Here is a 24560-nt window from a genome sequence, read left to right on the forward strand (position 1 = left end):
CACACACACACACACACACACACACACACACACACACACACACACACTTTCCCTGGTCTCAATATTTACTTTCAGAAGAATTACCTTTAGTGTGGAAAATGTCTGATTAAAAGGAATGCTGACATTCAAAGGTGATCCAGTGTAGACCAAGCACAAAATGTCAGCCCCCAGCCTAAAATACCACTCCACCCTCCTCATCTGTGGGTAAAGTTAGAATATTTTATCCAACAACGTACTGGAAAGGCACCAATCTGTTCTAAACCATGATATCCTGCTGGCCACTGGAAAGGCAGCTGTCTTTCTATTTGGGATAGATCCTGTAAGGGTGTTGGTGTGTTCTCTTCAGGAGACCTGCGTGACTAGTGATGCAGTTTAAACCAGTCTTGTATTTTTCTTTTGCTCACTCCTACTGTGAAAAAAAAAAAAAAGGCTATTCCCACTTGATTGATTTACTTATTACACATGTAACATCCTCTTTGCCAGGCACTCTGAAAGGCTCAAGATAGCCAATCCCTGCCCTTCAGGGCTTCACAACCAGGGCAAAGAGAAAGCAAGGAGAAGTGTCCCTTCAAAGTCTCGGGCAAAGCAGAGCCCGGAGGCTGTGACAATGACCCACATGAGTGAATTTGCCCATTAGACCCTGCCATCTGTCCCTGGGTGTGACAGCCACTGCAACTCCTTTCCACTGAGGGCGTTTGGTCTGAATGACCTTGGAGACAGCCCGGAATGCTGAGTTTAGGAGGGTGCTTTTGAGTCCCTCGTCTGTACTTGCTGTTCTTCAAATAGAATTTGCACAAACCTCTAATTTCCCCCTTTTACCCAGCAGCCTAACTCAGTGACTGACTACCAGCGCTTTATTCCCTCCACTAATGGATTTCTATTCAGCCCGTGTCTGGCATGAACTCGGGTGCCCAGACATGTGTGGCTGCTCTGAGCAGTTCAGAGCAGTGAACAGAGCCCCGGCAAGCTGCAAAATGCCCCAACTTCCTGCTTACCGTCACGGGCAGAAAACTGTCAAACATTAACCTAGGGAGACTCCTCTGTCCAGCGATTCTCGCCCTCTCTTCCCAAAGCGGAACCTCTGCTGTCAGATTTTACCCCCTGCTGCTTTTTGCGGACATAAGCTGAAACAACAGCCATGACTCAGTTCCTCAAGAACGCTGCCTGAATTGATTTAGTCTGAGTTCGGATTTAGCACGTAATCATGTTCAATTTGCTTTACTGCACTGCCTAGAGATAAAAGGCTTGTGTGTGTGTTGGGGGAGGCAGCTTGAGCTTGTGTCGGTCTCTGTGATGATGTCATTGGCATGAGAGAGCCGGGGCCCTTCTTTACTCTGCTCGCTGCCTCAGAGGCTGCTTGCAGCGGGAGCAGGCTCCAGGTGCCTGAGCCTCCAAACAGGACCGCGCCCCACCCCCTAGGAGCAGGGCAGCACCAGGACCTGGCCTCAACAGCATCTATCCAGAGGCAGAGGCGTCTCTTCACTCTCAACTCTGAGGCTGCCTAACTCTTCACTGAGAATTCTGAAAGGGGGGAATGCCAGCCCCTAGCATGGACTGTGATGTTTCCACTCTGGTCGCCTGTGTGGTGGATGTCGAGGTCTTTACCAATCAGGAGGTTAAGGTACGCAGCTGCAGTGTTCGTTCTCATTGTTGCTGTTCCCGGGGCTACTTGGCAAAGCTTGTTCTAGTACAGGGGAAATAGGACTTGGGTTAATCATTTGTAGTTTTATTGTTTGTACCACGAAGACAAGTGAAAGTGCTTGGTGATGCTAGCCTGAATAAGCTGGGAAAGATCAGCATGCTGAATTTAATGTGCCTGAATATTGCATGGTCGGTTTATTCTCATCTTCTGTATCAAGTGATCTGTGGTCACCTCTTTCCCAGGAGACATGTTTTCCTATTCTCTTTACAGTATCTCCATTAGTACCAGTAATTTGTAGGTCCTGGATATTTCGTATTGAGAGGGGTTTTAAATCATTGATTAATAGAAGAAAGTACACACACGATCACCAGGACATTGAGGATGCCCTGACAATGGGACAATACCTAGTCATGACATGTCACTTAAAGACCCTGTGATGTGGTCCTCAGAATGAACAAAAGCTGTTTTACCGCAGTGTCAATCTCCGGTGTGTAGAAATCTGAAGACGGAGAGCAGCGTTTGAAGTTGCTTTTGTCAGGTGCAAAAGCGGCAAGTCGTTTCCCTCACACAGCTGTCCGTGAAGAAAGTTCAGGCAGAAATCCATCTTTCCATCCGAAGGCTTAGAGCCACGCACACAGCAGCCCTTTGCCAGGCAGCAGTCGTGTCTGTTGTGGGCAATTGTCCTCTCAAAGCAGTGATTCTCTTGGGGATTTTTTTTTTTGTTCAATTCGGTTTTCTATTACAAAAAAATTCTGTGCTTGTAAAAGGAGACTCTTTCCTTCTCACACTCTACAAAAGAACTAGCCAAGCTTCTTATTTATAAACACAGAGGAAGGGGGGGGGAGGCAGAGGAAGGGAGGGAGAGGAGGAAGGAGAGGAAGAGAAGGAGAAAGAGAGAGAGTGATTGAGCGAGAGAGAGAGAGAGAGAGAGAGAGAGAGATTGAGAAGGGAGGACAGTAGCTTGCGTTGAAGCAGAAAGAAGAAAGGGAAGATTATGCTACGCACTCATGGGCCATCGAGGTTCTAACCCTTACTGAAGCCTCAAATTCTTTAATGCTGTGAATGCAGGTGACATGCTGGGGCCTCACATGTGGAGCTTAACATGTCACCAGCCCGCTCATGATTGTATCACTCGAAGCTGCAGCCCTGCACACTCGTTCGGAATGTGTTCAGTCTTCTGGCTTGCTGTTCTTCAGATGTGAAGCAGGCATCTCCGTATCCCCCAACCCTTATTCCAGTGTCAGTTCAGCAGTCTACCACCTGTCATAGGAAGGGTTGAAGACCTCAGAGAGAAAGGTCTGGGGTTGCCTGTCATTGTCTCCTGAATGGAAGTGTGTGTGAGAGACCCAGTTCCTCCAGTTTGATGTGGCATGAGCACTCTGAGAGGACAGAGGCCACAAGACTCCCTCCGGGTCAAGGTTACAGCTAGCTTAAAGTCCACTGTGGATCAGTTAGCGTCATCCTCCAGCCCTGCTGGATTAGCATGGAGAGTAAAACGCTACAGTCACTCAGTCCTCACCAGGTGTTTTGTTTTGTTTTGTTTTGTTTTGTTTTCTCTTCTCTTATCTATATCCGGTCCCAGAGATCTCACAAGCACCTCCCAAGTCTTTGAAGCTCAAAAAACAATAGTGAAGAAAATATTTATTAGTATATATTTACCTGCAGTAAACCATGTTCTATACCGATGTAAGAGGGACTTCAAAGTTTGGCTATGAGTCTCTGCATCTGCTTTGATACCCTGCTCAGTAGAGTCTTTCAGAGGCCCTCTGTGGTAGGCCTGTTCCTTGTTTTCTCCCTCTTCCATTGTCTGTCCCATTTGCCTTTCTGAGTGAGGATTGATCATCTTACCCAGGGTCCTCTTTCTTGCTTAGCTTCTTTAGGTGTACAGATTTTAGTATGATTATCCTATATTATATGTCTAATATCCACTTATAAGTAAATATATACCATGTGTGTCTTTCTGCTTCTGGGTTACCTCACTAAGGGTGATCTTTTCTAGATCCCACCATTTGCCTGTAAATTTCATTATTTCCTTGTTCTTTATTGCTGAGTAGTATTCCATTTTGTACATGTACCACAGTTTGGGCAGAGTGCAGGGAATCTTATGAAAGAAGGGGAGACAGAAAGACCTGGAGGGGACAGGAGCTCCACAAGGAGAACAACAGAACCAAAAAAAATCTGGGCCCAGAGGTCTTTTCTGAGACTGATATTCCAACCAAGGAAGATGCATGGAGATAACCTAGAACCCCTGCACAGATGTAGCCCATGGCAGTTCAGTGTCCAAGATGGTTTCCTAGTAAGGGGAACAGGGACTGTCCCTGACATGAACTCAGGAGCTGGCTCTTTGATCACCTCCCCGTGAGGGGTGAGCAGCCTTACCAGGCCACGGTGAAAGACAATGCAGCTGGTCCTGATGAGACCTGATAAGCTAGGGTCAGAGGGAAGGGGAGGAGGACCTGCCCTATCAGTGGACTCGGGGAGGGACAAGGGAGGAAAAGAGGGGGGGCAGGATTGGGAAGGGATGAAGTAGGGGGCTACAGCTGGTTTACAAAGTGAATCAACTGTAATAAATAAAATAAATAAATAATGAATGCATTTTTTTAAAAGAGGGATTTCAAATACTCACACATACACTGTATGTCTCTATGACAAAGAAATAAAATGACCTCTCACTTAGTAGTTCATGCAGACGGAGATTGTTCTGTGACGTTAAAGAGACAAAGAGTTCTTAATTAGAGGGCTTTGGGTGGCTTCATGGAAGGACAGGCAGAGTTTTACTACCCTGCACTTGAGTGATTCAGTCTGTTTGACTGCAGTATATTGTCTATGATGCCAGAAGGGGGAAGGGAGAAAGTCAGGATGGATGATCATGAAAAAGCCCCAGTTTTCTTCAGAAACATAAAGTTTTGAGGGATGGATTACATGCTCTTTCCACCAACATCTCTGAGCCACATATTTTTGTTTATTGTGGAGATGATCCTGATTTTTTTTTTTTACCTGTTTTCTCATCTGTAATATGGGGACAGTTAATTCCTTGCCCCCTCCATATTGGCTCATTCAGAGAAAAAAATAAATATGATCCTCAACTTATATTCAGTTGTCAATAAATGTCAGCTGTCTCTGTCACTGTGGCCATCGTCTTCAACATCTTCTGAAAAACAGGGAAGTCCAATGAACTAGCCAAAGAAATCCAACTCCAGCATGGAGTACAGGGATTAATTCAGAACACAGAAAGCGCTTTCCTTCCCACTCCTGGTAATACACACAAACGCGCACATGTGTGTGTACACACACACACACACACACACACACACAAATTCAAATAAATACGGACTGGAGAGATGGTTCAGCAGTTAAGAGCAATAGCAGCCCCCCCCCCCCCCGCCCCGTACACAACCAAAAATAAAACAAACAGGGGCTGGAGATATGGTTGAGTTCCATTCTCAATACCCACAAGCCAGCTCGCAAATGTCTGTGATTCTAGTGTCAGGAAACCCAGCATCCTCTTTTGTCCTGCGTGGGCACCTAACACAGACATACATGCAGGCACTACACTCATGCACATAAAATAATTAAGCAATTTTTAAAAATGAAATAACTCTTAGAAACATACTTGAGGCCAATGATATCGGAGGTCTCCATGCAGATTACTCAACCTTAGACTTTTTCATGGTTTCACAGGTCTCCCCTCCCCTATGGAATCCTTAGAGGAAAACCGCCATGTTAAGGAGACGCAGACAATGGGCATTCCTGCAAGTACTGTGGTTTAGGTGAGAGAGATGTAGGCCGTGCACATACTCTTTCTCACGGTGTCTCAGAAAAGCCATTCCAACCTGGATTTTATCTGGGTGCGAAGGAGACCATTCAAACTTTAATCCCCTGAAGATTTTTCAAAGCTGCTAGAGTGACAGTATAGGAGAAAACTGGACCACTGGTAGTCAGCCATATTTGTTCTTCTCTAGAAAATCCCATCATTAGTGGGCTTGTGAACCTACCTATTTTATTTAGTAGCACAAGAACATGAATGAAGACCTACAAATTTGCAGTCATCACTAGAAAGACTATGTTATGATAAATTGTCATGTGAGGATGTGTGTATGGGGGACATGGTGATTTTTTTTAATGTTCTCATATTTCTGAAAATAGTCATCTCACTTCGCCAAGAGCCAAACTCCATAAAAAGGGTAATAATTAAATTGGCTGTTCACTGTCTTCTGGTTCTTAAGCTGGATTGAACATTACTATCCCTGAAAGGTTTTTAAAAATATTGATGATACCCAGGCCCTGTGCCCAGAGCTTCTAAAATATCTGGTATGAATGGAACCTGAATATAGGCCATCATATTAAGCCAGTATCTTGTCTCTGCTGGTCATAAATTGGTATATCAAGGTCAGCCAACTGTTGCCTCTGCTTAATGGCTTTGATGCCTCAAGCTAAGACTTAATCTATGCAGTTTTGATACTCAGGCTGTCAGAAATGCCTTACTTGCCCAAAACTGTTTGATCAGTTCACATCTGCAGTTTATCTGCCTCTTCTGGGTGAACAGTAAACATTCCTAGTGGTTGTGGGTGGGCAGCATTCCCAAAGCTTGGGTGGCTCCGTATAGTGTTCTCTTCTCCCAGAAAGCATGCAGATCTGGGGCTTCCTCTTCTTGGCAATGATTGCTTCCTTCGAAGAAGGAGGAGGAGGAGGAGGAGGAGAACAATAACAACAACAACAACAACAACAGCAGCAGCAGCAGCAACAACAACAACAACAACAACAAGAGCTTTTTTTTTTCTCTAGGCTATGGTGTTTCTGACTCTTAGATAGATATCCATCCCTGTCTCTGTGGACAACTGTATTGAAGTCAGAAATCTCACAGACCTCCAGTTTACTAACTAGAGCAAACAAGAATCACAACAACTCTCATAGGAAGTATAGATGTTTTAAAGAACTTTCAGGCCTCGACCATTTGTTTATTCACTTAAGAGCTCATGTGTAAATGGTTATCTCCCAGATAATGCTCTTGGCACTGAGGGATGGGCCAGGCAGCCTCTGCCTTCAGAGAGTGTACATTTTCATGTGAAAGGCAGACAGTTAGTACATGAGGGAAAACAGCAGTGGGGGAAAGAGATCCTACTGAATATGTAGGAAGTGAGAACTTCTCTGGGGAGGTGGCAACTTATTAGCTGTCATTAAAAGAAATTGTCCAGGAAGTCATGTGTAGATCTTAGACAAAAATCATTCCAGGTAGAGGTAATGGGGGATTAAAAAAAGAACCCATTCCATTCACTTTTTTTTTTTTCACAAATCCCATGTTTAACATCTTGCCATTTTCATCAGGGACTAATGTCTATTTATGTACATGTCTGAGTATATGTCTGTGCCCTACTTCTGTGCAGGAGCCCATGGAGGGCAGAGGAGGTGTAGATCCCTGGGTCTGGAACTGGAGTTTAAAACAATTATGATCAGCATTTTGGTGCTGGACATTGAAGCTAGGTTTTCTAAAAGAGAAGCAAGTGCCCTTAACCACTGAGGCATCTTTCCAGCCCCTATAATAATTCTTTGTACATGATTACAATCTAAAAATCCAAAGCCTTTTCCATTCTTGTTCTATTTTTATTTGTACTGACAAGTAATAATTGTGTATAATTATGTAATATTTTAATGTGTATTTGTACTATATGATGGCCAGTTCAGGTTCCCTGGCATATCCATCCTGTCAAATAACAATCCTTTCTTTGCAGGAAATATTTAGACTTCAGTCCACTAGATATTTCAAGACATACAATACCTTATATGCAAGGGAACACCCACATCCATCTTTTCTGACTGTAAGACTGGGTGCGTTGCCACCCTCTCTCCGTGTTCTCCACCAGGCCTCGGGTAGCTGTGTTTTCACCAGGAGCTCCTGAGCCTCCCTGAGAGATTTTTAGATTCTATAAACGCACAAGTTCATTCGGGTGATAGCCATTCTCTGTGTACTTACTCTATTTAATAGAATGCCCTTTGAGAACACATGTATTGTCACCAATGATCACATTTTAAGGTCACTAGAGAGTCTTACTTTGTCTTTTTTGCTTTGGAGCATTTCCCAGTATCTTTCCAACCCATATGACCTTGGACATATATCTTAACCATCCCAGATGCTCCATAAGCATGCTGGGAAAAAAAGAGACTGTTTTGTGCGGTCTGTTAACAGTACTGGTGACTGACTCACAGGCTGTGTCATGCAGTTGAGTGGGTTCTGGAAGAAACCAGCACTCTGTAGCCTCTTAGTACAACACCATCTCTTCAGAGTTCGAACCACTGGGAGTTTCGACTGACTTGTATTATCTGGTGAGAGCAGTACAATGATGAAGAGAGTGACTCAAATGAGCACGTAGGTGTGGGCTATCAGGAGCTGCCTTGAGAAGGAGCTGGTGGGTGTTTATTAGAGCAGGTGGGGCTTCAGGACCACTTCTGAAGCTCTCTGCAAGAGCTAGGTGAAGGTCTGGCTGTGACCGTTATCTTATGGTTCTGCAACCACTTTGAGCATCAGCAAAACCTGTGCATCTGCATGGTGACTTATCTTAGTTTGCACTGTGTGCAGCTTAATGTTCAGAAATGGCAAACTCTCTGGAGTTATTCATGCTACCTCTTCAGTAGCTGAAATGTGCAACTGAGCAATGCTGGTGTTAACAAGCGGTGTTTGCTTCACATTTCTAGAGCAACTCTGGTTAATGAAAACTAGAAGTAAGTTGTGTGTTTTTGTATATGTGTGTGCCGGTGTGTGTGTGTGTGTGTGTGTGTGTGTGTGTGTGTGTGTGTGTGAAGGGTATCATGCATATAACAGATTCTAAAACACTAGCAAAACAGGATTTTGCTATGGACGATGAATAACATGGTCTAGAATTGATACCATTTTGGAAATAATTTAAGATTTATCAAGAAACTCAAAATTGCAGTGCTCAAGTTTTTCTTTTGCCCCCAAACAAAGTGACAAATGAGGGGAAGATAGTTTTGTGCAAATGACAGAGGCTCTCTGAGAAGGATTTTCAGCCACTTGTTACATCAGAGACAGACAAAGCACGCTGTCATAACTAATGACATTGACAGGCTGAGATTCAGCTACAGGCTTGCTTATTTGCTTCAAGATCTTTTTCACTGTTGGAAATTGTGACACTGACTTTAGTTCCTACATATAACACTTGTGTCAGATTTACTAACAGAACAAAACACAGCACCTTCCCTAAAAGTATTCTCTTAGAAAACCAGATTTGAATGAAGAACTCAGAATGTCCTTGGAGCCTCCTTCATGCTTCTATGTAAATACAAATGCTAGTAAATTATAATGGTCTGTTTAATGTTTTCTTATGGGCCTTGGAATTGATGTACCAGGAAGAAGATGACCTCAGAAGTATTTATTATTACTTGATGTGTTTAAGTTAAAAGGAACACATTTACTATAGACTGCTATTCTGTACTGAATAGCCCAACATTCCAAGGGTTTATGACAAGTTAAGGCATGGCACCTGTTTGAGATTTTGTTTAAATATATATATATATATTTATTATATATTCCAGTATCGTAAATAATATTATATTATTATATTTTAACATAACATATATATGTAAAGTATATAATATAAATTTTGTGTCTTGGGAATCTGTTTGAGAATCTTGTTATAAATTCTTTTTCTTTTCTTTTTAGTTATTCTTCTCTCATATAATACATCCAGATGATAACCTCCTCTTCCAACTCTCCACCCAGTCCCCTGCTACCTCCCCTCTTCCCCAGACCCACTGCTCTTCCATTTACCTTAAGAAAAGAACAGGCCTCCCAGTAATATTAACTAAACACAATGTAACAAGAAGCAATAAGACTAGGCACATATCCTCATATTAAGGCTGAATGAGGCAACTCAGGAGGAGGAAAAGGGTCCCAAGAGCAGGCAAAAGAGTCAGAGACACATTAAGGTGGGAGGAAGTTTTCTGGGGTTTGATGTGAGCCTGATGCTCAAGGCTCACAGTATTCCACCCATTTGTTTTTCCCATGGACTCAGTGATGGATGAACTGCGAAGAACTGTATGGAGAACAAGATGATGGAGGCAGAAATGATGGCATTTTACTTTGAGGTTAGCGCTTTTCGTATTATTTAGAATTCAGCTTTTCCCTATGAAACCTACCCAGCAAAACAAATATCAGACTCTCAAGGGAGAAGACTTGGACTGGGGTCTTGCTCATGACACAAAATAAGATCTCTTGGTGTGTTATTATAGCCGCATCAACAGTGCATCTAATAGAATCGATTTTTCCTTCTATGACTTCACTATCCCTTTCTGGACTGACTAAGAGCATTATCTTTTTCTAGAACAGGATATATAAGCAATAAGGAAAGTTAAGAATAGCAACAATATATCGATCATTTGCCATTTGTCAGGACTATATGAAGTCCTTTTTCATTCATTCACTCATTCATCAAATGTGTATTGAAGTTTTTCTAGGGTCACATACTCAGCCCAGCTCTGGATAGAGAGATGAGCAGACCTGTTGGGCACTATACCGTCCTGCCTTTGTGTTCCTCAGTGTTATTCCCCTTCCTGGCCTTTGTGTTCACCAGTGTTCTTCCCCCTTCCCGAAAAGAACAGTGCCATTTTGACCTCTGAAGAAGATTCCTTTACTGACAACATTGTGAGAAAGTTCTAGAGTAAGACATCCTGGTCAGACTTTTCTAGTTAACTCCTTATGGGTGGTATAATGGAAGGCAAAGACCCCTACTGCTCTTATGACTCAGTGTCCTCAACTGAAAATTAGAGATGTAAAGAGGCAATATGACAGCTGGACAAGGGAACAGATAGACGATGGTTGAGAACATCTGTGGGGATTCCGGTACGAGGGTGCAGATACTGTTATAGTCTAGAGGATCAGTCCTCTGCTGAGAAGGTCATCCTCTCTGACCGTGCGCACAACTTCAACAGGGATGCACACGAATGGGTAAAGGGAGGAAGGGAACAGTCATGTAGCCAGCTAGATCAACCATGATGGTGGCCATTGAGGCGACACTCCACTGCCATTAGTGGACTTCTATTGGGTTTTGAGTTTTCTTTTCAAGGCTATCTATCTATCTATCTATCTATCTATCTATCTATCTATCTATCTATCCATCCATCCATCTACCTACCTACCTAACCTGTACCATATCAAATTTCTTTGCTACGATTGTGAACAAATCTTTGTGCACCAGTACAATAGTGCCCTCACTTCACGGTCATTGAGATCCCAGAGCCTTGCAGTAGAAGTCACTGCCTCTGCACGTCAACAGAATTACAGTCAGGGACAGGTGACCTAAGGGTGTTGACATTTGTGTGTGTGTTCTCTTCTCTTGGTTGTAATCTTCCTAATCCTTTTAAGCTTCCATGGGCAAGGCCCCCACTAGAGCATGACATAGCAGTAATTGGGGGTCTGGATAAACAGAAGGTGTCCACACTTCCCAGACCCAAACAGTGTGGTCTAAGCCAACTCTTGATACTTTTTGAAGGGGAAATAGCTAGATGGAACTGAAAATTATTCAGGCATAGAACCCTTGCCCCAACCAAGATGGGAGCCAGAGATTCGATGGCTCCTGCCAGAATGAGAGGGAGGGAAACCCAAGTAATTGTCAGGGCTCTCCAGGCCTAGAAGACCCTATACCAGCTGTCTTACGCTATCTGACCATATTCTCCCTGTCCTAGCATCCTACTGAGCCAGCTCAGCATACATCCACATGACTTGTTCCTCACTTTCTGCCTTATCATTGATACTTCTCTGAGGCCTGGGCCACAGTCTTAAGTAGCCCACGCTGGCCTGGAATGGCATGTGTTACCATGCATGGTTTGTATGGCACTTGGGATGGAACCCAGGATTCCTGCATGCCAGCAGGCTCTATCGGAACAGTGTCACACCCTCAGCCTCTAGCGCCATGAGTTTTCACTTGCCACACCTAACATGGCACACTAACCCATTCTCCTATCCGCTTTGCCTTCAGAACAGTCACAAGGCTGCATTTTGTGTGTTTGTGTGCTTTTCCAAGCTCCTCTCTAGAGTGCAGGCTTCAGGAATGCTACTCTCTCCATCCTGTGCTGGGTCTGCCCTTGGAGCATAGGTCATAGCACAGGACCCCGTCTGTAAGCAGAAGCACAGTAGGCTGCAGTTCTAAGCACCTGACTATACTTACCCCATTACTTGGCAAGGGCTGGGCAGAAAGAGCAAACCAAAGCTGCTTAAATAAGGGAGAACCTTCCACGAAAATAACAGAGGTTTTAAAGCAAGATACCCATTAAGGAAAAGGAGAGGTTGAGCTCAGGTCCCATTTATTCAAAAATATCTTTAAACACCTCCTTCTGCGCAGGAATGTTAAAGGGAATTACAGACTGATCTCATCACAGTAATGCTAAACTGTAATTACAATACTTTCAATATTGACCTTCAGATCTCATTTCTGCTTTAAAACTGTGGAGATAGGTGGAAATTAGATTAATTACCCAAACTGAGTTCTATTTCTCTTTTGCTTCATAGGCATCTTGCCCTAAAAATGATGCTATGGACCACTCTCCTCAAACGCTTACTAAATTCTGTTGTAAAAAAAAAATGGTTTTTCAGTTCTGGAATATTTTAAAAATAAAATTTGAACTAAAAGCCCTACCGTCCAATGTCCGAATGAATAAGCAGTAAATCTGAATTATTGATGGGAAAGAGAGTGGATGGTGTGTTTTATATTCTCCCTTTGAAAGGAGGCATTCCATGTGTGTGGTCAGCAAAATGGTGCACTAGATAACTAAGCACATTATTAACAACAGTAAGGATTGTGCAGCCTCCAAAGAATTGAACTGTCTTTGAAAGTGTGTTACCTTGTGGCCACATTCTTTCAACAGTATCATTTCCTGGCATTACTCTCCTAATTATATAACAAAGGAGAGAATCAAGTTTGCTCATGTTTTAAGTGTATATGTGCAGGTGTGTGTGTGTGTGTGTGTGTGTGTGTGTGTGTGTGTACATGAGCCTCTGTGTGCCTGTTTGTGGAAGCCAAAGGACAACCTTGCCTGTTATCTTCAGAAATGGTGTTCAATTCCTTTGAGAAGGTCATTGCCCAGGAACTCACAAGGGATGCCAGGGTGTCTGGTCAGCCAGCCACAGACATCTTTCTGTCTCTGACTCTCTAGCACTGGGGTTGCAATCATGCCACCTTGCACTTTCACCTAGGGTCAGGGGATCCAACTCAGAGTGCCTTCAGGGCAAACATGTCACTGATTAAGTGTCTTTGCTTCAAGTGTATCACAATTTGGGTACAACTGGATACATACTTCTGTTGCAAAGGAATGGCGGGGAAACCTGCTTGATCTTTGGAGGGAGACAGATAAGGTTAAAGGTTACTCTTACTGATGAATTTCCCACAGGAAAGAAAAAAATACAAATTTGTTGGGATGAAGATGATCAGCCAGTGGAGGGTATCGTGATAGGTCATGTGGTGGGGCTTTAAGGAGTACACCTTCACAATTACGCTAGAGCAAGTGAGATAAAGGAGGGGGTACTTATCCCTAGGAATGGTGGAACGGGAGACATCGTTCCAACCTCCTAGGCTGGTAGAGCAGTGAAATAGAAACCCAGAAATGAGGAAATGCCTTGCTTTGCTCTGGTTCTACTTTATAGGGGACTGAAAGTGGTTGTCAGCTAGTATTCCGGGATAAAAGGAGGCATTCTTGAAGGATAATTATGGAGTTATAGTCTTACATGTTAAGAAAGTATTCACCAGGTGAAGCAAAGACAGGTGGAAGGATGTTTCCCCAGGAGGAGTGTGCAAGAGGCCAGGAATGCCGTGGAGGGTGATTCTGGGGAGTAGATATGATGCATACCAAAACTGGTCTTACATTAGGAAGGAGTTTGGAGTACACCCTCCACTTCAACAGGACTGGGGTATGGCAGCATTTTGGGGAGATCAGAGCTCTGTCACTTGATCAGACTGAAAGTTCTTGGTGACTTGCGGCTAATGCTGCCAAGGGGGAAACAGACAAGAAATGGCCTCAACATCCCAGACAGAGAGAGCCAGTGAGACTCAGCCCCTGCGTACCAGGATCCTTGAAGCACGCTGATTGCCTTCTAGTTATTCTTCTGCATTTCTAATAAGGGACAACATTAAAATAGGAAGGCAATCATCTGGAGGATATATTAGGTTCTCATTCAATGGGGCTTGTGGGAGAGGAGCATGCGTTAATATGACTTGCGTAAGATCTTCGTGGTTTTCTAGGATCAGGAATCTAAAACCAGGTCTCCAGGCACTGCTCTTTGTGCTCTGTGGACAAAACGGAGTCTTGGAGTTATAGGTGGGTATTATTTATACGGCTATTCTGCTTTGGTGCCCTCCACATTCCAAACAAGAAGATGAGAAATCCAGTCATGTCTAGTGCCGCATCTAGAATATTCTAGGCTATTCTGGAGGCAGAATGATACAGCTCTTATTATTTGTTACTTTCTTCATATGTAAAAAGAAAATAAAAATATAGATAAATGGCTCTTGGGACATACAATCAACATACATACACATGGAAATTTAACTTCTTTTTCTTCTTCTTCTTCTTCTTCTTCTTCTTCTTCTTCTTCTTCTTCTTCTTCTTCTTCTTCTTCTTCTTGTTTTCTCAAGACAGTTCCTCTGTGTAGCCCTACCAGAACTCACTCTGCAGACCAAGCTGGACTCAAACTCAAAGATCCACTTGTCTCTGCCCCTCATGTGTTGGGATTAAAGATGAGCACCACCATCACCCAGGAGAAATCCAGTTATTACTACTAACATATTCTTATGGGATAACATTCTCAAAGTTGGCCATCTACAAAGGAAAAGTTCAATGTGTCATTTCACTTAACCATCACAGCATGCCCTAGTCTTTCTGCAGCACAATGGTACATGCTCAGTGGTTCATGCTGAATAGATGCAAGACAAAGGTTGGATGAGAGAAGCAGAAATGAAGGAGGCAGCAAGGGGATGAGACACATCCCTCCCATCCCGACCTGGAAGAACAGACTTCAAACATTGCACATACCACTTCATCCTCAACTGGATAGAGTGTGGTATTTGGACTCATCCGTATGCAAGAGAGGCTGAGAACATCATCTTGTTCTAAGTGGTCTTATGCCCAGGTACAAAAATCAGGATTATCTTAAACATAGAGGAGGATAAAGTGGATATTCAAAGACCAGTGGTGATTTCTATGCAACTGACAAGATGCATCCTTCAAATAAAAGACGTGTCCAGTCAAGTCCTAGCTTTACACCTGCTAAGTGGAAGAAGCTAATGAAGCCTGAAAGCACATATCCCAGGATTCCAGTCTGGCTACTGTTTCTGGGTCAGTTGGTTGTACCAGAGCTCAGTCAGGTCTTTCTCTAGTCAGCTTGTAGACCCGGGTGTTTGCTGTCTGTGATGATTAAAATTAGCTGTCAACTTGACAGAATCTACCATCACTTAGGAAACAGATGCCAGGTAGGGTATGACTATAAGGGATTTTTCTAGGTTAGGCAAATTGAGAAGGGGTTAGACCCACATTTATGATGGGTGGCACCATTCTATGGGGTGGGGTCCTGTGCTGAGTAAATGGAAGAAAGCGGTTGAGCACCAGCTCAGCCTCCTGCTACTGTGACTTCCCCACCATGCACTGTGATACAAAATTAAGTGTTCCCTTCCTTAAGTTGCTTTTGTTGGACATTTTGTAAAAACCATGAGAAAAGTAACTGATGCCCCGTGGGCATCTCACACACTGCTTTCTGGGGCTGCTGTCCATTTGGGTAGTTCCCTCGGTTTTGTAGATGCTTTAGTAACAGATCATTGGACACTGAGTACCATCTGGGTCCTCTGCAGCTACTGTGCAGGGCTTGTATTATCTAGAATAATCCATCGATACTCTGTTATTGTAGGCACTGCTGAAGCACTGTCAGCCTTTCCCACCCTTCGCTGTCACGACAGCCACCCTGATGGATGGGTGGGCCGCACGGCTAACTGGTTATAGACTTCAAGCTTAACTTTGAGCAATAACAACATTGCACAGTTGCTTTGAGCTTTCATAGGATTAATAGTGTAATTAATGTTATAATGACTTTACCACATGGAGGTCTCTTTCCCCTTCCTGCTTGTTTTAAAGCAGTCCAGAAAACTATAGGCCAACTACACCAACTACCAGCCTCTCGGGGAGGATGCTAAAAGATGATCTAAAAATGAAAAAGGTAACAGAAACCAAACCAACCAACAAAGAAAACACTTGAACCTCATACATGGCAGTACATTTATTCCCATGTCTCTGCTCACTTCCTTTCTTTTCCTGTTTCAATCAGAGCACTTATTTTTTCAAACACTTTTAATTCACTTATCCATTTTGTCCGTTATCTGTTTCTTTCCACCAAAATTCAAGCCTTATAGAAACAGAAATTTGTTTATGTCTTAATCCCCAGAGCAGCATGGAATGGGAACACAGAAAGTGTCTGCTGAATAAATACTAAATATCAATGCTGAAGCAATTACATCATCATATGAACATAGGCATTTATGCCTATTGTTCTTATCTTCACTGTGACTCCCTGCCTCCTCTTTCTCTATACATACCTTTAGTGAGTGCCATGTGTCCATGAAGGCTCGGCTCTTCAGGATTTTGATTCCTATAGGAATCCTAGTTGATCTTTAAAACCCTCCTGCCTCTTCCTCCATTCCTCCTTACTACCTCGCATTTACTACTCTCTCACCATATTTACTGCAGTGTGGTTCAGTAGCCTTCTAACACAATCAGTAATGTCCTTAGAGCCAGGGATCCTATTCTCTTTCATCTTTGTTCTCCATCACTGAGCATTGTACCCGACAAAGCATAAAACAAATAGCTAATAATGAGTTATAGATGCTGTTTTTAAAGCTAGGCACGATGGCACACATGTATAATCCCCAAACACGTGAAGCTGATACAAAACAAACAAACAAACAAAACCTATAAAGTTGAAGCCAGTCTGGACTACAAAACAATGCTTGTTAAAAAAAAAAAAATACAGTTTCTATGAACATTTGGAACTACAAGAGTAGGCAGTAAGCACTGAAAAGATCTAAAGATGAAAGTTCTTAATTCCGACAATGTATCCATTATTCTCCAGACCTGACTCTGACAATGCTAGAAAATCAGAGGCCTTTCTTAGGGAATCTTAGTCCCATTAATAAAATAACTTAAAAAAAGGACTCAAATGGAAGCCTAAGGATAATTTTATTAGTGTTTAAAAGATAACCCCCCAGGTCAGGCAAGCTGTAAATCTCAGCAGCTTCTCAGGGAAAGGAGAATGTAGGAGAAGGAAGGAAGCTGCCCTGCTTACTCGAAGAAGGTATGGAGTTCACACATCCTGAAGAAGCAGCCACAAGGCAGTGGTGGTGGTGGGAGGTGCTTTAGAAAAGCAATAAGGAAGCCCAAGGTATCAGAAAAAAAATTAAAGTTCAGGCCAGCATCTGAACATAAAGAAAAAAAAAGGATGAACAGAAAATAGTTACATATGTCTGAGAAAAGACATCATGGCTGCTCATAGGGACTGTGCTAGGGACAGGAGTTCTGGGAAGGAAAAATACAGTATCTCATTAAAGGATCTGTTGCTCTGTTTATCTCTTTAGCATGTCTTAAGGGAGGCCTGCCTTCTTAAGGGTGGTCCCTTAGCCAGGTGATTGACCAGGCCCAGCTGGAATGTTAGGTCTCCATTCAGACAAGAGATTCTATTCTCTTGAGGAGGAGTCTTCTTTTCATGGTCCCCGTTTGTACTCTAATATAAAGAGGTTTCATCAAATAAAGCAATGAAGGTGTTTTCTATTAAGCACTCTCTAGTGACAGAGGAGAAATGATAGGCAAAGTCATTAAGTTAAATAATATAGTAGGAGTGACACGTGTTAGGAAGAAAATGATAAAAGAGGAGAGGGGGAGAGGAGGACCAGGTAGATATCTTTTCGACAGTGGGAGGCAGGCTTCCTGAGAAGACAGGGTGCTTGCAGACTGGAGCCCTACAGTGAGCAAGGCACTGCACTGAGGCTCAAGAATTTCAAAAATAGAGCTCTCTAGTGAGAAGACTAGCACATCAACCAGAGTACAGGAAGTGTGAGAACAGCAGGGATAAAATGGGATACCAGTGGGCTCTGGGAACAGAGATAGCTGACTTTCCAAATGCTATGTAAATGTCACCATCGCCATCCTCCTTGTCATCTCTCTGTCCTCACTCTGCCCTTTTCCTGGTGCCTCACTTCCTTTAGAAGTGCTTCTGCTGCTGGTAGGATGATAATGCTTGTGGTGAGAGCACGTATTCAGTTGAGCTGTGAAAGTTCAGCTCCCTGGGGCTATGGGGATATTGAGGGTTTTATAGGGCAGCCATTGTTCTAGAATGTTCAGTCATGGCGTGGTCACTGGACCTGGAGAAGGCTAGCGGGGAAGGGATTCAGATGGAACCATCTCTTGACAACACTCATCATTTGGCTCCTTTGATTGAGAGCTGGCCACCCTTGGGGACATACAGCTTTCTCAGATGTCACCTTCCGCTGACTTACTACATACTATTCACCATGTTCACTTCTACCAGGAGAGAGAGGGAGAGAGAGAGAGAGAGAGAGAGAGAGAGAGAGAGAGACTCACAATAGCTCTGCACTGCTCTAAACCCGCCGCTCCGCAGCATGCTGCCTTTACTACCCTTTGCAGCACCTGCCAATGGCTCCCTCCTGACCCCCTCAGCAGTGTGGACTGAGCCCTTATGAATCACCGGGAGCTAGGACAGCATCCAAAGAAGAGATTGTAACCAAAGAAGTCCAGCTGAGAACAGGATGGGGTCCCAGTTGGGTAATAGACAGCTTCGTAGCATGTTTCTTATAGATCAAATTGGTCTAAGTTTAATGTCTTGGCCTAGGAATGTCCTTAAAGGCTGATCCTGATCTTGGTCCCACCTCGTCAACTGTCTACGGAGTAATGCTTTTAGCCCTGTGGTTGCGAGAGCTTCATTGATTCTGAAACAAATGAATAAGGTAGTTGCCTGGGTGTAAGCTACTCATAGTAAAAGGTGTGAGTTTTCCTTTGAAGCTATAACAGGGTAAAAATTGACCCACATTGGAAATCTGATGAAACTACATCAATTAAGCAAAAGTCCTATTTATTGTCATCTTAGCCTGGGCTCTCCAGAGAGCTGAGCCAAACATCAAAGCTAAGTGCAATTTCCTTAGCAGTGACTAAGAACACAAAAGCAGGGCTGGGGGCTGGGTAGCAAGGAACACAGGGGAGGGGAGCTGACACGTGTAAGGGCAGGTTTGGAGCAGATCTTCTCTCTTGGAATTAGTGGCTGAATTTTAAGGAAAGCATAAGAAACTGTATAGCACGCAGTGCAGAACATTCTGTCCAGGAAGAGAAAGGAAGTGCATGTATTCTTTGGATCCCAGATGCCACAGGGGGGAAGTATGAAATTTTTTTTTTGTGCCTGGCCCTTTAAATGACCCTATGCCCTTCAGTGTCAGTTGGCTCTTGGACTTCTGGGAATAGGAGAGGGAAAAAAAAAACAAAACAAAAAACAAACAACAACAACAAAAAAAACCCAGCAGGGGCCAGTAGTAGGATTTGGGAGTAGGATCCAGGAGACAGACAGAAGGGTAGGACATTGGGGGGAGGGAGGATTGCTTACAGCTAGAGACAAGAAGAAAAGAGATTCAATTGAAAGTGGATTGGGCTAGCAGAGTAAGAAGAGAAGACAGTTGGTGACAGTTGAGCCAGGAGAAGCTGAGATGAGCCAACGAAGATGTTGTTAGGAGACAGAAGAAACCATGAAGAACTCACAAAGAAGGTAGCTGAAGATGACAATAAAGGCTAAAAAGCTACGTTCTTGCTCTTTGGCAAGTGAGTTCTTAGGATATGTCAGCAGAGAAGCCTGACCTGGAATGAGGCAGACATGGAGGAGACGCTCCCAAGTTGCAAAGTGTATAAAACTAGTCAGGACATGCGTGGAACTAAGCGGTGTGGCCATGACTGTACTGACAGGAAACAACAGGTGAATATGGAGCAGTGAAGACATAGGTTGTTTGGACCCCTTCCGATTGCATGCTTCTCTTCAGGAGCCCCTCTTTCATGCATAGGCAGGAAATTATAGTAATTATTCAAGGGGCCTTTGAACCTCATCTTCCGCAAAAGCCTGGAGATGCTTCCAGTGGAAAATGTTAAGTGCGACACATGATTTGATCACTGGTCTGTCATTTCTCTCAAAAAGAAAAAGACTTTCCTTCTGGTTTTAATTCAGTATTTGTTTTTGTTATGATTGGCTCTGGGGCAAGCAATTGAGATGGGATCTAATAAAGTGGAGGCTAGTGTTGAACTCCCAAGCTTCCTTTTCTCACCAAATCTGGGATTACGGGCATGCTGTGTCATGCCCTGATTCCTACCTTTCCTCCACTCGCTACCCCTTGTTACTTCTTTGCTTCCTTCTCATCACCTGTGTCTCCTGTAGCTGAGGACAAACTTAGTTACCAGCATCTCACAGACCCGCTAAGTCATCAGGAGACGTGGAGACGTTCTGATCTTCTGGAGTTAAAAGAAGCAAGGTTTGGAGTAGGTACCAATTTCTGAAATAAGACCAACGAACACTAAACGTAATGGGTAGAAAAACTGGACTTCAAAATGAAGAACGCAGGCCAGTGAGATGGCTCAGTGAGCAAGGGTACTTGCTGTCAAGGCTGGCCATCCAAGTTCCGTCCCTACATCCCACATGGTTCAAAGGGAGAGCCAATACCCAACTGTCCTATGATCCCTACTCACATACACACACAGGCACACATACACAAGCACGAGCACAACATTAGTAAACAAATGAAAGGAAATATTTAAAAGAATTCCTATTCATTAAAAAATATCACCCAGAATGAAAATCAAGGCTTCACATGAGAGAGAAGACATTCATGTTTTATGTATTGGACAAGGGATGTGTTCCCAGAATGTACAAAGGAATTGTAAAAAAAAAAAAAAAAAAAAAAAAATAGTCATTTAAAAAACTGAGCAAAATGTATGACCAGACATTTCAAAAATGAAGATATCGAAATGAAAAAGAAACATTAGTCTTCAGGGAAATGCTAATTAAAATCATCCTGAGACACCATTACACAGTCAACAGAGTGGATAAAAGCAAAAAGACAGCCATTGCCAAGCACTGACAAGATCATGTAATGACCGGATGCATTTCTAAGAGGGGGCAAATTATTACAGCTGTTTCAGTAAACCACTCACAGCGTCTTCAAGAGCAAAATATATGTCTACCCTGTGACTGAATTTGGTGAGGTAAATGAGCGCATATGCTTATCAGAAGACATAAACAAAAAAAAAAAAAATGTTTATAGAAATTCATTCACAAAAGTGAATATGTTCGAATGTCCATACCAGGAGAACAGGTAACTGAGCTTATGTGTAGTTACATGGCATGTATAGTTATATATTCTACATAGAACCTCCTGTTATAATGTAGACTAAAAGAAAGCAGCATTTAAAGTGACATACAGAGTTCGGGACGAGCCAAACTTATCTATAGTGATGGAAGCCAGAAGAATGGCTTCCCCAAGATCTGGGTGAGGTGGTTCATAGCTGGCCTGGCAACGTGGAGCTTTCTAAGATACTGTAGTGGGTGGCGGTTACAGGGCAATTAGTTCTTATATGTTAACTACCCAGGCGAGCTGGTGTGTTTTGTCTGTGTGTCCTTAGACTTCAATTAAAAATAAAGTTAAAAGGATCAACGTTTAGGATAGAAAGCCAAAGATCTATTTTGCTAGGAGAGGGGTCCAGGACATCCTTTGAAATGAAAGAGGCAGCCTCACCTTAAGAAGATTAGGCACAGACCCAGGAAACCTAGACCTCAGAGCTCACCTCTCCCAGTTAACCAAGTCTAGAAAGTAAGCTATTCTGCCCTCAGAAGAGGAGGAATGGCTGGTTTGCCAAGGGCACCTTGTGTACCTTGGAGGTCCGTGACTCTAATGACTTCCTTTCCTCCCAAGACCGAGATGAAGACACATACCCTGTGTTCTTCCTGCTCAATGACACAGGGCCCTTGGAAAGAGGGGAAAGAACTCGGCAGTCTGCACAGCCTCCACAGAGGTCTGCCAGTGTTGCCTGAGCTGTGCCAGCAGTGCGGTAAAGGAAGAAGGTAGATTTCTGCAGTCCCCGGCTTGCCACCCTCACCATGGTCCCTCTCCCAAAGTCAGGGCTCACTCCTGGTCAGCCATTGGTCTCCGTGTAGCTCATGCCCACTGAGCTCACGGCCAGGGCCGTCTGCTTCAGCAGATACCATAGGTAGTGACTTCACAAGAACAACAACAAAAATAATAATGCTTAGTTGCATAAAATAGCGGGGCAGGAAATAACCTTAGAAATGATTTTGTTGAACACCACGGATCTCTTAAGGTCTGTGGGGCTATAATACCAGCTGAAAAGCTAGCTTAGGCAGAAATGACAGCTTATTGGGAGAATGTGGGAGTGTGTTCTGCAGGTGCGGCAGAATCTCAACGGGGCTGCAGAATGGCAGAACTCGTGCCGCCCTGGTGACTTTGGCAGCCCAGTTTGCAGAACCTCACCCGGGTGGCACAGTTAACGTGACTCAGCGTTGTCGTCTGCTGGTGCTGGGACTTGTGCTGTGGCTTGTTTCCTAATGCAGTATTTTCACTTTCTTTGGCCAGAATCGAGCGCTGAGTTATCCCCATGAAAACCTCCTTTTCCTACCATCTTGTCTATCCATCCTAGAAAATTAGCCTGTCAGCCAGCCACTGGCATCATTTCAGCAAGCCAATCCCAACTCTAACCTGTACTCCTCACCCCCTTCACACTAGCTTCTGTCCAGCACCTTCCCTCAGACCCTACAATAGTTTCTTTCATTTTTATTATTCACGATATCTTTATTTGTTCCCTTACTTGATTTGCAATTTTATACATACATACATACACATTATATATATATATTGGTTCTTCTAGCCTTCTCCTATCTCTTCCCTATCCCTACTAGCCCTTGCCCTACCTGCTGTAAGTCTCACTCCCCTATTTTCCAGTTTTGGTGTTGCTTAGTGTCCCTCAGACTTTTTTTTTGGGGGGGGGGGTCATGTTTGTGATCCTAAGTTTGGAATTAAACGTCAGATCCTGGGGCCTCAACAGTGGGAACATGGCTGGATCTCTTCCCTTCCCTGCCCAGGATTTGTCAGTTACCAACAGATCAACACTATGTGGTAGAGTCCCTGTGAGCTGTCCCCATGCCTGATAGCTGACTGTCAAGAATGCCCAGTGTCTAGGGATCCACAGAGGACCAGTCAAACAGCTGCTGTAGGTCCGTGGCTGTCATATCCGTATCCTGCTTGGAAGATGGGCTTTGCATTCTCTCTTCCCATCCTCTGCCTCTTACATTCTGCCTGTCCTTCTTCCATAATGTTCCTTTGCACAGAGCCTATCAGACATTCCCAGTGGTCAAATAATGCTAGTTTCTGTAGCTAAGTGTACTTCACCTGTTCTTGTTGAAATACACCTCAGGGACTCCAATCCTTCTGTTCTCCATGTGACACTGGAAACTAGATTAGACACTCACTCTCTTTGTCTTATTTTCACTAACATGGGGCTCAGGATAGCCTCAAACTTTCTATATAGGACATAATGACCTTGAAGTTGGAGACATCCTCACCTTACCTCATGCTTGCTAGAATTACAGGCATGAACAACCCACATGTAATTTATGCAATGCTTCAGACAGAACCCAGGGCTTTGGGTACACTGGGCAAGCACTCTGCCAGCCAAGCCATGCTCAGCCATTTGCATGAGTTAGGGCCCCTTGCTCAACACTGACTCTCCTATAATCCAGTCTCAGCAGTGAAGGTGATCTTTCAAAACTGCAAACCCGCATAACTTCAAAACATGCATAGAGGTCATGTTCCTCTGTGCACGAAACCTTCCCCTCACTCTCTGTTGTACTTGGAATCAACAAAAATGGGCACCACTGTGGCCTAAGAGGCCTATGTGATATTGATCTGCTGTCCACACTCTTAGCTTATTCTCTTATTTGTTCATGGCATTCTGGTAGCTTCTCTTCTTGAAGATCTTCCCTAGGTTTTCTGTGTGATTGGCCCTTGTCCCCAAGGTTTTACCAGTTTCCCAGAGGGCCTCTCACCATGAAAGCTAAAGAAGCTCATCCCTAACTCCCTAAGTCACTCTGCATCACTCCACCATTCCAGTATTATCATCCTATCAGCTCTAATAGATTATTTGCTTATAATCTGTATTCACCAGCCTGTATTCACCAGAGATGGTTATAAATACCATCTCTGCCAGTGTCGGTCCACAGAGACAGACTGTGCTTTCAGTAGGCTACCAGCTGGAAGTGTTGATGGGATGCTGTGGTGAATGAGTGTATCCAATGCCTGGGAGAGCCGATGGTCCTAGCTTAGGGAATATAATGTCTATTTGAATCATTTTCTCGTAGCCAAGCTTCCAGGGTGCTTGAACACAAGTATCTATGGCTGACTGGAGAGCTACCCTGTTTACATCATTTCACTCCTAGCAGCCACCCCACGAAGGAAGGCACAGGCCCACTGCACAGATACAAACACCGAGGCCTGAAACAAATACAGCATTTTCAATTATCGAATCCTGCTATTTTCTGTTAGCCAAGCGTGCTTGATCTGCTCTTGTTGAAACAACCCCACATCTCTGTGTTTGAAAACCAGTGGTGTTAACTACATGTTGATAAATATTTTCCTCCATCTACACCTACTCCATTTTAACACCACAGTCTGGATTCTCATTTCCTCCTACAGGAAAGAAATACGGCCCAGATTCTCATTGTGAGACAAGATGTCTCAATTTCCCACGCAGATTTTTCTCTCTGATCTTTCTTTCTTTCTTTCTTTCTTTCTTTCTTTCTTTCTTTCTTTCTTTCTTT

General features: G+C 43.6%; 1 protein-coding gene across 3 annotated transcripts in view; it reads left to right on the forward strand.

The window, feature by feature from the left end:
• Rcan2 (regulator of calcineurin 2) overlaps positions 1 to 24560 on the forward strand; it is a 204764-nt gene that overhangs the window by 123154 nt on the left and 57050 nt on the right. The window contains exon 1 of one of the 3 annotated variants that reach the window (XM_055612332.1): positions 1303 to 1621. The exons of the other annotated variants lie outside the window; for them this stretch is intronic. Within the exon in view, the coding sequence (XP_055468307.1) occupies positions 1535 to 1621 (87 nt within the window). The 5' untranslated portion in view covers positions 1303 to 1534. Of the gene's footprint in view, positions 1 to 1302; positions 1622 to 24560 lie in introns of those variants that run through there. 3 annotated transcript variants of the gene reach the window in all.

The sequence above is a fragment of the Psammomys obesus genome, unplaced genomic scaffold, assembly GCF_907164565.1.
Source record: "Psammomys obesus unplaced genomic scaffold, mPsaObe1.curated_primary_1811, whole genome shotgun sequence".
NCBI classification, from domain to species: Eukaryota; Metazoa; Chordata; class Mammalia; order Rodentia; family Muridae; genus Psammomys; species Psammomys obesus.